The sequence below is a fragment of the Mauremys reevesii genome, linkage group 7 (assembly GCF_016161935.1).
Source record: "Mauremys reevesii isolate NIE-2019 linkage group 7, ASM1616193v1, whole genome shotgun sequence".
NCBI classification, from domain to species: Eukaryota; Metazoa; Chordata; order Testudines; family Geoemydidae; genus Mauremys; species Mauremys reevesii.
This window is the reverse complement of record NC_052629.1, coordinates 67,511,105-67,526,645: the sequence shown is the minus strand read 5'-3', so window position 1 is coordinate 67,526,645 and position 15,541 is coordinate 67,511,105. Positions and strand designations below refer to the sequence as shown.

The window sequence follows — 15,541 nt, the reverse complement described above, 5'->3', positions numbered from 1 at the left end:
GGTTGGCTTACAGGGAAGTAGAGTGAACCAAGGGGGCAGGTTTCCATCAAGCAGAAACAAACAGAACTTTCACACCGTAGCCTTGCCAGCCATGAAACTGGTTTTCAAAGCTTCTCTGATGCACAGCACACCTTGCTGTGCTCTTCTAACCGCCCTGGTGTCTGGCTGCATGTAATCAGTGGCCAGGTGATTTGCCTCAACCTCCCACTCCACCATAAATGTCTCCCCCTTACTCTCACAGATATAGTGGAGCACACAGCAAGCAGTAATAACTATGGGAATATTGGTTTCGCTGAGGTCTAACCGAGTCAGTAAACTGTGCCAGTGAGCTTTTAAACGTCCAAAGGCACATTCTACCACCATTCTGCACTTGCTCAGCTTATAGTTGAACTGCTCCTTACTACTGTCCAGGCTTCATGAGCCATGGGAGCAAGAGGTAGGCTGGGGTAGGTGCGACCGCGCGGTGCTGCCGGCCGGGAGAGCAGCCTGAGGCAGAAGCCTCCAGCTGGCATGATATTCCAGGCAGGACTGACTCCATTAGACAAAACTTAAAGAAGAGAATGACTTGGAGTCATTCCCGATTTTGTCCAGGCGCCCCCGACCGACCTCACCGAGGCCGGCCAGGAGCACCCATGTCTGCCCAGGCACTCCCGACCAACCTAACCAAGGTCAGCCAGGAGCACCCACTGGACGACGATGATGGCTAGCAGCCATATTGCACCGTCTGCCATCCACAAGGCAAGGCAAGGCAAGGCAAGGGGATGCTGCTGTGTAGCACTGCAGTACTGCGTCTGCCAGCAGCACTCAGGAGACATACAATGACAGTGAGGTGAGTGGGCTCCATGCTTGCCGTGGTATGTCATCTGCATGGGTAACCCAGGAAAAAAAGTGAGAAATAATTTTTTGCCGTTGTTTTCACGGAGGGAAGGGGGAGGGGTGTCTGACAACATGTACCCAGAACCACCCACAACAATGTTTTTGCCCCATCATGCATTGGGAGCTCAACCCAGAATTCCAAGGGGCGAGGGAGACTGAGGGAACTCTAGGATAGCTACCCACAGTGCAACGCTCCGAAAGTCGACACTAGCCTCGGTACTGTGGACACACACCGCCGACTTTATGCACTTAGTGGGGACACACACAATTGACTGTATCAAATCGATTTAAAAAAAATCAACTTCTATTAAATCGACCTAATTTCGTAGTGTAGACATACCCTAAGAGAGTGAGTGCAGTCCTTGGATGTAGGAGCTGGGGAATATCAAGTAGATGGTATTACTTCTGTACAAGGCATTAGTGAGACCGCTACTGGATATGGTGTCCTGTTCTGGTATCCATTTGCCAAAGAATGATATTAAACTTGAGAGTTCAGAAAACAGCCATGAAAGAGATTTTTCTAGACCTCAAAACTACTTAGCAAGAAACTAAAGAAACTTTATTTAGTTTAGCCAAGAGAATGGTAAGAGGTGACCTGATCATGGTATACGAGTATGGTAGAACCTCAGAGTTACGAACACCACAGGAATGGAGGTTGTTTGTAATGCTGGACATTATGGTTGTTCTTTCAAAAATGTACAACTGAACATTGACTTAATACAGCTTTGAAGCTTTACTATGCAGAAGAAAAATGCTGCTTTCCCTTTATTTCTTTTTAGTAGCTTACATTTAACACAATACTGTGCTGTATTTGGATTTTTTTTTTTTTTGTCTCTGCTGCTGCCTGATTGCATACTTCCAGTTCCAAATGAGGTGTGTGGTTGACTGGTCAGTTCATAACTCTGGTGTTCGTAATTCTGAGGTTCTACTGTACCTACATGGAAGAAACTTCTCAGAGTAGACATCTTATATCTAGGAGAAAAAGACATAAGAGCCAGTGATTTGAAGCTGGACAAATTCAGACTAGAAATGAGGCACAGTTTTAACAGGGGGGTGGGGGTAAATAACCACTGGAACAACTTGCCTAGGCAGAAGATAGATTCTTCATCATCTGAAGGCTTTAAATCAAGATTAGATATCTTTCAAAGACCTGCTCTAGCGCCAAACAGAAGTTATGGGTTTGATGCAGAAATTAGTGGGTCAGGTTCTCTGGCCTGCATTATGAAGGAGGCCAGAAGAGATTATCATAACAGTCCCTTCTAGCTTAAGCTAATACAGATTATTATGACAAGCATAACTAGGCTTTCCCAAGTAAAATAACTTTGATTTCCTTCTAATTAGCACAATGCAATAATCTATATTTAGAGACATGAAACATGCATGAGATTTAGAGAACCATTTTAACTAGTTTAGATACTACTGTACCTTTAATTTATTTAGCTTTTGTTAAAAGCATTTAACAATCGATCTAGAGGATATAAAGTATAACTTACAAAAATATAAATCTTGGTTATTTTTAGTACTTAAACATATTACTATATAGTTTGTGTTATTCAGTGAATATATATGTTTAACAATCTGAAATTAACCAGCAAACAAGTGACTGTGGGAAGGAGTTACATACGTCTTTTGTAAAATATATATTAGGGAAAGGTAACCAAAAGTGGTTATATTAACATACTGTATATATAAAAGCTTATACAGTACACTAGATTTGAATCCCGAAGAAAAATGTACATATTAAGCCTTTTATTACAGCATTCTTTTTCAGTATAAATATGTGGATTAAAAGGTATAAGTGAGTGTTTAGGCAAAAAAAATTACAATTTTTGTACAAAAAATATGATTCTAGAGTAAGCCTGCCTTTGCAGAGTCCATTTTTCACCTTCTTGGTTAGCTGAAGAGATAAAACAGTCAGGAAAATAGCACGTACAAATGTATCTTAGTCCTCAGTTTATGGCAAACTGTTTAAGTAGAAGTGATTACACTGAATACCAGATTTCTTAGCTAGCCAGGTTTTGTTTGTTTGTTTTTTAAAGTGGGGAATTTCTGGCTGCTGAATCCCTGTTAATTTGCAAGACACATGGTGACATTAAGGGAGATCTTTTAAGGGGAGCTTGTGTATTACTTTAGAGTCTCCTCATTCTTTCTGCGGATGGAGTTGTACACCTGCATTCATTCATAAACACAGGCCAATTGATTTCCCAGTCACAACTTTCCCAGTGTAGCCAGGCAGGGGGCGCTGGTCTCCTTAAAGGAGCATTGGCATAGACTTATCGGCAGGCACAGGTCTCCACAGACATATTGGGGTACACCTTTAAAACCACATTTTTGTTCTCGTCTAAGAACAGGACGCTGAGGGAGTTCATCTTGTCAGGAACGCAGCAGGGTTCGGGAATGCCTGGAATGATTCCCACGGCTTTTACAATGCTCTGGATTGTGGCATGATTCGATGGCCGGACAATCTGGAACAGAGAAGGAAATAAATTACCCCTTCATTTATGGGAAGTCACTTTCCCATGGGCTTGGAAAAGAGCAGCAGGTTTTTTTTTTCTTTTTTGAACAAATGAAAATATGAGCCCAGACCATGGCTTCTCCCAGGCCAGTGAGTCAGAGGGGTGCAAAGCACAGAGACACCCCCACCCCCTGCCCCCTTACCTGGACTGGATTCTTACCCAAGAGGGAGCTATCAGTCATACTGCAGTGCTCATACTCCCTTAGCTTATGCCTATAGGAGAGCACTGGCAGTAAAGCTAGCACTCCATGCCCTAGGATAGGGGGCATGGTTAGGCTACTACAGCTTGCAGCTGGAGTGAGGCATTTCCCTATCCCCGCTATGTAGACAGATCTCACTGCCTCCAGCCCCTGCCTGCTTCCCTTTTCCTCCACCTCAGCAGGCCTCTGGCACCCAGAGGCCTAACATGATGCTTGGAGGAAACCATTGGAACAAAAGGAAAAGTGGTATGAAGTGAGTTTGCAGTTCAACTGGTGCAATAGTGGTGCCTTATACAATACATAGCTTGTGTTACTTTTACTACTGATTTTCTAATAGCAACAGACCAATGATGTTCAGCAATGGGGAGACTTTAAAAAGGTATGCCCAATGGAAATAGTTTAGTACAGGATAACAAAATAAGCCAGGAATAAGTTCTCAGTATTTGGATCCCGGTACTGAAAGCACACTTCATCCAGTACTCTGCAATCCAAAAAATGCAGTTCAGCTCCGGCTTGTTGCTCAGTTACGTTATTAGGCATGTAACAGCTCTTCACCCATGCTGGCCAAGCCAGCCTGCAGGCGGTTTAGGTACAGGGTGGTACCACAATTCCAATTCATGTCATACACTACCCAATTTACATACAACTACCTTGGCAACTAACATCTGTACTTCTTGCATGTAAGGACCAATTGCTTTGCAGATTTGAGGCAAGCTCATCCTCGCAGGGTATTCCTTCCTACTTTGCTTACTATAAACATACCCACAATAGTTAGTTTAGTTAGTTTCTGCCTCCCTTGTTTACTAACAATAGTTAATTGTTTCAGCATTTTCTTGATCGGGCTTGTCTTAACTTGGGGATGCTTATATCTTAGTTAGCACTAAATTTGAAAGTCAAACCTTGATCTGGCCCTATGGGGAAACATTTGCCATGAACAATTGTGTACCAAATCTGTGCACACAGTTTCCGCAAACACATGCCTGCAGATCTGAAAATCCAGGGTTGCATATGAAGGAAGTCCCTTCACCCACTATTGAAATGCAGCAGCCTCTAGGATGGAACATGGCAGCTGTTGAACAGCACACAGCAGCATTACGCAGCTATTTAGGATAGAAACAATCAGGGGCGGCTCTACAAAGTAGGCTGCCCCAAGCAGCGCGGAGCGCTGCGCCGCCCTTCCCCAGTCCCGCGGCGGGTCCCCTCTTCCCGCGGCTCCGGCTTCCTGGGGAGGGCGGCATTTGGCTCCGGTGGAGCTCCCGCCGGCATGCCTGCGGCAGGTCCACCGGAGCCTGGGACGAGCGGACCTGCCGCAGTCATGTCTGCGGGAGCTCAACCGGAGCCGCGGGAAGACGGGACCCGCCGCAGGCATGACTGCGGCAGGTCCGCTCGTCCCGGGCTCCGGTGGACCTGCCGCAGGCATGCCGGCGGGAGCTCCACCGGGGCCAAATGCCGCCTTCCCCAGGATGCCGCCCCAAGCGGGCGCTTGGCCCGCTGGTGCCTAGAGCCGCCCCTGGAAACAATACCACATGCAGTTGAAACTGTAGGATGATTTAACAAGGCAGAGTTAGTTTTTCCCTGCGATAACAAGAACATTGCTGCTTTTACTGAAATGAAATACGTGGCATGCACTTGATTTTTTTATATACAGGAGAGGGTTTTAGGAGAAACAGGTTTGATCCTCCTACTTCAACAATCACAACATAATATCCCTTGCTGCTTTTTAGCGACAACAGCACATCAGTACAAACTCAGCCAGGCTCAAATTTTCAAATGCTCTCAAACTAAACCAAGGAACTTGGCGCCACTATGAGGATATGCTATGTGCTGCTCCTTCAGGGTTCCAAGATAGTGTCCCTACAACAAGTCTTGTCTAGCGCCTTATCCTTATTCAGGCCAGGCTCAGAATTTTGCCAGTCTTGTAGGAAGCCCGGCCCAAGTTTTGAGCAACCATGGGCTAGCTTTTGCTTTATCTTTGTGCCAATACATGCTCTTTAGGGAAAGCTTGCAAGACTTGGAGCTGAAGGCACAGCAGGGATGGTGCTGAGGCAGTGGTATAGTCATGGTCCATATGTTACATGGTAGTGAGTTTAAGCTACACTGCAGGCCAAATTTTGTCCTCATTTACTCCTTATCCAGTCCCATTTCAGGAGCAATTTGGTCCTAAGAGTACAGAAGGGAGGGGCTGAAGCAGGAAAAAATACAGCCAGGAGGTGTAAGATAAAGTAGCCACCCCACACCTTTTATCTTACACCTTCAGACCCTAATTAGTTGCTTTCCTCTTCTGCAATCTCACACATGAGAAGTTATACCTACTTATGCCAATTTCCTGACTTACACCACCCTAAGAATTGGGTGTTATCTCATGGTTTTGACTTCTCTTTCCCCTGGAAAAAAGAAAAACCAGGCAACACTTAATTAGTTTCAGAAAAGTTTCATTCTTGGCTTTGAGCCTTGGACAAAGTGAAACTCATGGGTTTGAAATTTCACAACGGCTGAAAGTGAAAAAAGCTCTCACTTGTGGCATGGTCTCCACAGTTACCAGACAGGACAAGGGTGTGTTGCAGCAGGGAGCTTAATAAACATAGGAACTTCCTGGTAGAGGGAGTTCTCTAGTTGCTGAAAGCACGATTGTTGTGTTTACGTCCTCACCCTACATGGTGTCAGCAGTGGATCCATCTCTTTAAAGGAGTAGAGGAAAGAAAAGAGAGTTGGAAAATCAGAGGAGACCTATGAAAGCAGCAGCAGAAAGGAGGCAGAGCCTTATCTCAGCACAGCAATGGAGCCCATAATGCAAATGGCTCCATCAGAGAAATCTGATTTTGTCAACTCAGGCAGCTGGCCCGGCTGGAGCTGGAGATTTCAGCAATTCCAATAAATTTCTGGTTTAATAGAGAAGACACAAGAGTACCAGGTAAATGCCCTGATATTTGCCAAGGGTGATGCTGATAACTTATGTGCCCTATCAGTCATTGATGAGGAAAAGAAAGAATACTCCAAAGTGAAAGAAGCTTTTGATGTCCATTTCATAGGCAGATAGAATATTATATATGAAAGGGCCAAATGTAATAGGTGGTGCCCGGAACAATGGGAAACAGCTAAGACTTATTACTGGAGTAATAGTAGTTCATAGCCTCACAGAACATTGCAAATATGGAAGGTTAGAAGAACTAATAAGACACAGGATAGTTGTTGGTATAAGAAAGACCAATTTATCAGTACAGCTTCAGTTAGATCCTGATCTCACACTAGCAAAAACTATAGCAAAAGTGAGAATGCAAGAAACCATAAAGAAACAGCAATGTGACTTACATGCTAGCAGCACAGGGAGACTGCATTTAGAAAACATTGACACAGCAAACAGAAAAGAACATATGTGAATGGAGCAGTCAGACCAAATGTACAACATAAGAACAATGCACAACTGCCGCGGGGGGAGGCCAAAGAACTGCCATAGGAGGGAAGCTTGGAAAAGTTGTGGAAGGTATGGAAAGACACAAGGCCACAAATGGCAACAATGTTCAGCAAAAGAGGAAGAACATGGGAGATGCGACAAAAGGGGACATTTTGCAATAGTGTGAAGTTCACCGAGAGTATCGGAAACAATCCAAGAGGGAGTGTATTCATCAGATGACAATGAATCGAATCTTCTAGGGACTTCATCTCCAATAGAACATACAACGCCTTAGTACATAAGCATAAATATACAGTCAAATTCTTAAAGTGAGTATTGATACTGGGGCAACAGTCACTGCAATTCCAAATACAAATTTTAATTGATCCCGGGATGGAGATCTGCAAAGACCAGGGATGAGCGAACTTTTTGGCCCAAGGGCCTCATTGGGGTTGCAAAACAGTATGGAGGGCTAGGTAGGGATGGCTGTGCCTCCCCAAACAGCCTGGCCCCCACCCCCTATCTGACCCCTCCCACTTCCCGCCCCCTGACTGCCCCCCTCAGAACCCCTGACCCATCCAACCCCCGCTGCTCCTTGTCCCTAACCGCCCACTCCCAGGACCCCACCCCTAACTGCCCCTGAGACCCCACCCCTATCCAACCGTCCCGTTCCCGTCCTGATTGCCTCCCTGCCCCTATCCACACCCCCACCCCTGACAGGCCCCCCCGGGACTCCCACACTTATCCAACCCCCACCCTGTTCCCCATCCCCTGACTGCCCCCCCAACCTCCGCCCCTTATCCAACCCCTCAGTCCCAGCCCCAGCCCCCTTACCATGCCACTCAGAGCAGCATGTCTGGCAGCCGTGCCGTGCTGCCCGGCCAGAGCCAGACACACTGCTGCGCTGCTCTGCAGGAGTGTGCAGCCCCGCTGCACAGAGCACTGCCTGTGTGGCGGCGTGGCAGCAGGGGAGGGGCCAAGGGCAGCCTCCCTGGCTGGGAGCTCAGGGGCCAGGCAGGACGGTCCTGCTGGATGTGGCCCTAGGGCTGTAGTTTGCCCACCTCTGACAAAGACCAAGTAAAATTTATGTGGGGCTAGTACATTGGATGTTTTGTGGCTAGTTCCTAGGAAAACTGGAGATGGGACAGAAATTTCTATCTAGAGCCCCAGTTGAGCAGCCACCAATGGAAGAAGAAAAGGCTTTAGAGAAAGATGTCAAAGTCTACATTGATCTAGTTCTGGCAGCAATTTCAGCATCTGCTAGCTGACTTCAGCAAATTAGAGATGAACAACTAAAGGAAGAGACTTGCCAGAAACTGACTCAATTCTGCCAAAGAGGGTGAGATGGAAGGAGGCAACTCCCAACAGACCTATTACCGTATTGGCAGGAACAAAACAACCTTCACATTGCTGATTGCCTGCTTCTGAAAGGATAGCACATTCTTATCCCTTGGTACTTCAGAAAGAGGTGGTCTTCGAAATCCATAAGGGACACCAAGGTATAAACTTATGTGGGGCATGTGCACAACAATTCATAAGGAGGCCTGGTCTGAGCAGGCAAATTCAGACCTTAGTAGAGGGCTGCAAGATATGAAACAAGAAAAACAAAACAAAATAAAATAATCGCTAGAACCATTCCTCTCTACAAAGCTATCTGACTAGCCTTGGCAGCAGGTAGTCACAGATTCATTTTTCTGGAAAGGCCACACATACATTATTATAGTTTATTACTTCTCCAGATATATTGACTTGGCTGTAGTTTCACAGACTCCATCAGCACAGGTCATCCAGAAATGAAAGTCAATATTAGCTAGCATGGAGTTCCTGAAGGCCTCATAATAGATAATGGACCTCAATTTACCTTTGAAACATTCCTAGCATTTTCACAGGAGTTTGAACAACATACTAGTAGTCCATAATAACCCAGAGCAACAGGAAGGAGGAGAGAGCAGTGCAGAGTTTCAAAAGACTTATTCAAAATCAGTGGACCCATATAAAGCACTCTTGGTATTTTGGTCAACCACCACTTACATCCGAACTATCTCCAGCAGACGTTCTGCTGGGAAGATGACTGAGGATGCCTCTACCTTAAACCTAAGTGGCCTGACCTGAAGGAATTTTGAAAATAGGATGCTGAAATAAAAGTTCAGCAGCAACAAAACGTCAGTGTTCAACACATAACAAAAGCACTACCTGAACGGAGACCAGGGAACAAAGTGTGGATCAAAAGCATCCAGACATCTGAAACTTGGCAGAAACTCCTGGATCCTACCTAGAGGAGAGTCCAAAAGGACTTCTCCAGAGGTATCGGGTTCATCTTCAATATTTCACAGGAGTTCTCGAGTTGCTGCTTAAAGCACGGCTCTTTGTGTTCATACTCTTGCACTACAGCACTGATTTTTCCACAACGATGCAATGCTAGATAGATGCTCATAGACACAAAGCCAGATCCACAGCTGGTGTAAGTCAGCATAGCTCCATTGAAGTCAATGCAGCAGTGATGATTTACATCACCAGAAGATATAGGTCATTGATATTGACAAGGGTACGGTCCTGGAGATGTTGTTAGCAATATGTCCTCTCTGACATTAACCATGCCTCTCTGGAGGGAACTGGATGGCTCAGGAGTTGGTAAGTGGCTACAGATCTGCTCCCCATTAGTAAGTGTAGTAGAATCCAGTAGTGACTAAAAGTCATGAGGCTCATTTGTGAAATTCTCACTGATGATGGTGAACACTTATGTGAGTAGTCCTACTGAGAGGTTGCTTGCCAGCATGAGGAAGGGTTCCAGTTGTGTGGGATAAGTCTCATGACTGGAATACTGGTACTGGTGCAGGTGGGATAAAAAAGGAGGAGATGTTTGTTGCATTATACTTCAAGAATATATTCACTTGCGCTGAGGTCCAGAAGGAGGTGAGAGGAAAATCAGTTGATAGTCTCTGGGTAAAGATAAAAGGGGGGAAAATAGAGGTGATATCATGATAGGGGTCTACTATAGCCCACCAAATCAGGAAGATGAGGTGGATGAGGCCTTTTTAGAACAAATAACAGAAATACTCAAAACACAAGACCTGATAGTAATGGGGGACTTTAACTACCCAGACATCTGTTGGAAAAGTATTATGGGAAACACAACATTTCTAGAAAGTTCTTGGAATGCACTGGGGACAACTTTTTGTTTCAGAAAGTGGGGGAAGTAAGCAGGCAGACATCCATTTTAGACTTGATTCTGATCAACAGGGAGGAATTGGTAACAAATCTGAAGGCAGGCCCACTGATGGGGGGCAAAGGGGGCAATTGCCCAGGGGCCCGGGTGATTTAAAAGGGCCTGGGAGCCCCCAGCCACCACTGCTGGCAGCGCAGCAGGGCTAAGGCAGGCTTCCTGCCCGTCCTCGCTCCACACTGCTCCCAGAAGCAGCCAGCATGTCCCTGTGGCCCCTGGGAAGGGGATCTCCACGTGCTGCCCCCGCCCCGAGCACCAACTCCGCAGCTCCCATTGGCTGGGAACTGCAGCCAATGGGAGCTGTGGGGATGGTGCCTGTGGGCAGTGGTGCACGGAGACCCCCTGGCCCACCCCACCTAGGACCCGTTGCCAGAGGTGAGTGCCAGTCACTTTTGGTAGCCGCCTGAGATAAGCACTGACTCCCTGGCCCCCTCCTGCACCCCAACCCCCTGCCCAAGTTTAAAGCCTGCATCCCCTCCCGCACCCAAACTCCCTCCCAGAGCCCGACCCCGCACCCCCTCCCCCACCCAAACTCCCTCCCAGAGCCCACACCCCATCTGCACCCAAACTCCCTCCCAGAGTCTGACCCTGCACCCCCTCCCACATCCAAACTCCCTCCCAGAGCTTGCACCAGCACCCCCTCCAACACCCCAACTCCCTGCCCCAGCCTGGTGAAAGTGAGTGAGGGTGGAGGACAGAATGGAATGAGCAGGAGCAGGGCCTCAGAGAAGGGGTGGGACAGGGGTGTGGTCTCAGGGAAGGCATGGGGCAGGGGACAGGGTAAAGGTCTTTGGGTTTGCGCAACCCTACCAGGTGGGCATGTGAAAGCCCTGGCCATGTCAGAAGAGCACGCCCAGCAGCGCAGCCGGCAGCTCGCTGGGCACCAGCAGCACAGCTGGCAGCTTGCTAGGCATCAGCCAGCACAGGCGCAGTACCGCCCAAATGTCACGTGGCCCGTGTCCACGTGGGCACGGCTTGTGCATGCATGGGGGCCCGTTGATTGTTCTGCCCTGGGCAGGGGCGGCTCTAGAAATCGGGCTGCCCCAAGCAGCGCGGAGCGCTGCGCCGCCCTTCCCCGGTCCCGCGGCGGGTCCCCTCTTCCCGCGGCTCCGGTTGAGCTCCTGCCGGCATGCCTGTGGCAGGTCCACCGGAGCCCGGGACGAGTGGACCTGCCGCAGTCATGCCTGCGGGAGCTCAACCGGAGCCGCGGGAAGACGGGACCCGCCGCAGTCATGCCTGTGGCAGGTCCGCTCGTCCCGGGCTCCGGTGGACCTGCCGCAGGCATGCCGGCGGGAGCTCCACCGGAGCCAAATGCCGCCCCCCCGGGAAACGGCCGCCCCAAGCGCCTGCTTGGCGCGCTGGTGTCTAGAGCCGCCCCTGGCCCTGGGGCTTGGAGTTGCTGTCAGCGGGGCCTGTCTGAAGGTGAAAGGCATTTTGGGTGAAAGTGATCATGCATTACATCTATGACTTCTTCTAACGAAAGGAAGGAGTGAGAGCAGCAAAATAAGGACAAGGGACTTCAAAAAAAGCAGACTTTAACAAATTTAGAGAACTGGTTGGTGAGGTCCCATGGGAAGAAAATCACAGGGAAAAAGAAGTTCAGGAATGCTAGCAGTTTCTTAAGAAGACATTAAAGGCACAACTGCAAACTACCCTGATATGAGGAAAAGATAGCAAGAATAATAAAAAGCAATTCTGGCTGCATCAGAAGCTTTTTAATGACTTGAAAATCAAAAAGAAATCCTACAAGAAGTAGAAACATGGACAAATTACTAAGGAGTGCAAAGGAATAGCACAAGAACAAAGGGAAAAAATCAGAAAGGCTAAGGCAGAAAATGAGTTACACTTAGCAATGGACATAAAAGGCAGTAAGGCGAGTTCTTTAAACACATTAGGAGCAAGAGCAAGACAAAAAGTGTAGGTCCTCTGCTTCAGTGGCTCTCAACTTATCCAGACTACTGTACCCCTTTCAGGAGTCTTTGCCTTGCTTACCCCCCAAGTTCCACCTCATTAAAAACTACTTGCTTACAAAATCAGATATAAAAATACAAGCGTATCACAGCACACTGTATTGAAAAAGTCCTGACTTTCTCATTTTTACCATATAATTATAAAATCAATCAATTGGAATATAAATATTATACCTATATTTTAGTGTATAATATATAGAGCTGTATAAACATGTCGTACGACATTTTAGATTATACTGACTTTGCTAGTGCTTTTCATTTCACCTGTTGTAAAACGAGGCAAGTATCTAAATGAATTGCTGTACCCCCTGGAAGACCTCTGCATCCCCCAGGGATACAAATATCCCTGGTTAAGAACCACTGCTCTCCTTAGTAGGGAAGGTGTGCTCATAACAGATAACATCAGGAAGGCTGAGGTATTTAATGCCTATTTTTCTTCAATCTTCACTAAAAAGGTCAATGGCGACCAGATACTCAACACAATTAATATTTACAACAAGGGGGAAGGAACACAAGCCAAAACAGAAAAAGAAAAGATTAAAGACTATTTAGATAAGTTCAATGTACTCAAATTGGAATGGCCAGATGAAATTCATCCTAGGGTACTTAAGGAACTAGCTGAAGCAATCTCAGAACCATTAGCAATTACCTTTGAGAACTCATGGAGGATGGGGGAGGTCCCAGAGGACAGGAGATGGGTAAACATAGTATCGATCTTTAAAAAGTGGAACAAAAAGAACCCTGGGAATTACTGATCAATCAGCCTAATTTTGATACCGGAAAATATACTGGAACAAATTATTAAGCAATCAATTTGAAAGCACCTGGAGGATAATAGGGTTATGAGGAACAGCCTGCATGGATTTGTCAAGAACAAATCATGCCAATCCAACCTAATTTCCTTTTTTGACAGGGTTACTGGCCTAGTGAATAGGATAGGTGGGAAGCAGTAGCTGTGATATATCTTTGTTTTAGTAAGGCTTTTGACACAGTCTCACATGACAGTCTCATAAGCATACTAGGGAAATGTAGTCTAGATTAATTTATTATAAAGTGAGAGCACAACTGGTTGAAAGACTATACTCAATATAAATTGTTTATTGTCATATTGGGTGGGTATATCTAGTGGGGTCCTTCAGGGTTCAGTCCTGGGTCTGGGTACTATTTAATATTTTCATTAATGACTTGGATAATGGAGTGGAGAGGATGCCTATAAAATTTGCAGATGACACCAAGCTGGGAGTGGCTGCAAGCATTTTGGAGGACAGGATTAGAATTCAAAATGACCTTGACAAATTGGAGAATTAGTCTGAATTGGACAAGATGAAATTCAATAAAGACAAGTGCAAAGTACTTTACTTAGGAAGGAAAATCAAATGCACAACCAAAAAATGGGGAATAACTGGGTAGGTGATAGGACTGTTGAAAAGGATCGGGAGTGGGGGGTTATAGTGGATCATAAATTGAATATGAGTCAACAACGTGATGCCCTTGAGAAAAAGGCTAATATAATTCTGGAGTGTATTCAAAAGAGTGTCATATGTAAGACACGGGAGCTAATTGTCTTGCTCTACTTGGCACAGTTGAGGTCTCAGCTGGAGTATTCTGTCCAGTTCTGGTCCAACACGTTAGAAAAGATGTGGAGAAAATGGAAAGAGTCCAGAGGACAGTGACAAAAATGATAAAAGCTTTAGGAAATCTGAGCTCTGAGGAAAGGTTAAAAAAAACTGAACGTTTAGTCTTGAGAAAAGACTGAGGGGGGACCCGATAGTCTTCAGATATCTTAAGGGCTATTGTAAAGGGGATGGTGATCAATCATGCTCCAGGTCCACTGAAGTTAGGATGAGAAGTAATGGGCTTAATCTGCAGCAAGGGAGATTTAGGTTTAATATTAGGAAAAACCTTCTAACTCTAAGGATAGTCAAACCCTGAAATTGGCTTCCAAGGGAGGTTGTGGAATCCCTGTCACTGGAAATTTTTAAGAACAGGCCGGACAAACATCTCTCTGGGATGATCTAGTTTTACTTGGTTCTGCTGCCGCACAGGGGACTGGACTAGATGGCCTCTCGAGGTCCCTTCCAGCCCAACATTTCTATGATTCTATTGTTGGGGGGATCTAAGTGAACTGGTTAGTGGGACTCAATTCCTAGCAGACAGGCGTCCACACTATCAAAACTGGCCACCATCAGAACTGGCACTTATTTGGCAATCCCAGCAGCCAGGCTAGTGATTGACAAGCTATGGAAATGGGACTTATCCCTTACCTCACAGGTAGCCTCTCTGGGCCAGGGGAGAGGCACTTGGGCAAGGTGTGTCTGCGTGCAGTGCTGATACCTGTGTTTTGGGCATAGATTGAGGACTTCACTCTCTAGTCAATTTCTTATTAAGAAAGGAAAACACTTCTCTCCTGTATCAGAGGGGTAGCCGTGTTAGTCTGGATCTGTAAAAGCAACAAAGAATCCTGTGGCACCTTATAGACTAACAGACGTTCTGCAGCATGAGCTTTCGTGGGTGAATACCCACTTCTTCAGATGCAAGTGAAGAAGTGGGTATTCACCCACGAAAGCTCATGCTGCAGAACGTCTGTTAGTCTATAAGGTGCCACAGGATTTTTTGTTACTTCTCTCCTGATTTGTCAGTGCTCAGCATCCCAGATGTATCACATGGCTCCAGCACTGTATCCCGCAAAGAGAGCACTTTGTTCTTTAGTTACAGCCTATCAAGCTCCCATTTCCGTGTTGGCTGGTCTAGGACAAGTTTTCAGAGCAGCCTGAACCTGACCTCTAACTTGTATGACATCCAAAATCACATGCGCACATTCTTGACCACCTCATTTTGAGTGACCACATTTTTACATGTCCCAACATTTGTATTTGCCCTTGCAAGTAGTATTTTCTCCCCCCACCCACCTCCTAGAGATTAAGTAGCTTGGAAGTGGATAGATGAAAACTGTATCCAAGAATTTAGTTTTCCTTCTCTGTGCTCAAACTGTGGGTGCTCAAACTTAGAAGCAACGAGAGAAAATTTGGCTTTATATCTCAGTATTGTATTTATTTTCTCTGAAATACAAGTTGTGAGCAGCCAGCAAGCAGACTTTCCAGAACAGTGGGACATAACAAGAGACAGGTCCAAACCAAAGCCACAGATCTGAACCCACACAGATTTTGGAGCTGCATCTATCAGAATTTCAACTCTGTGGCTCAGATGCATCTACATGCCTAATACTTCTGAAGGCCAAGTAGTGACAGCATGAAAACTGGATTCGTTTTGACACCTGAGTACTTAGAGAGACGTAGGTCTATAGTTTGCTGATCCTTATCTTAGAAACAACTTAGCCTATTTATGATATATTTCAGATTTAAGATT

The 15,541-nt window shown here is 46.1% G+C and overlaps 1 protein-coding gene across 2 annotated transcripts in view; it reads right to left on the bottom strand.

Annotated features, from left to right (window-relative positions):
• Positions 1 to 2,389: 2,389 nt before the first annotated feature.
• The window catches only part of GDF10 (growth differentiation factor 10), a 29,004-nt gene continuing 15,852 nt past the window's right edge, over positions 2,390 to 15,541 (bottom strand). For both annotated transcript variants that reach the window (XM_039481456.1, XM_039481457.1), the window contains exon 3: positions 2,390 to 3,341. In XM_039481456.1, coding sequence (XP_039337390.1) covers positions 3,150 to 3,341 — 192 coding nt within the window. In that variant the 3' untranslated portion in view covers positions 2,390 to 3,149. The remainder of the gene's footprint in view (positions 3,342 to 15,541) is intronic.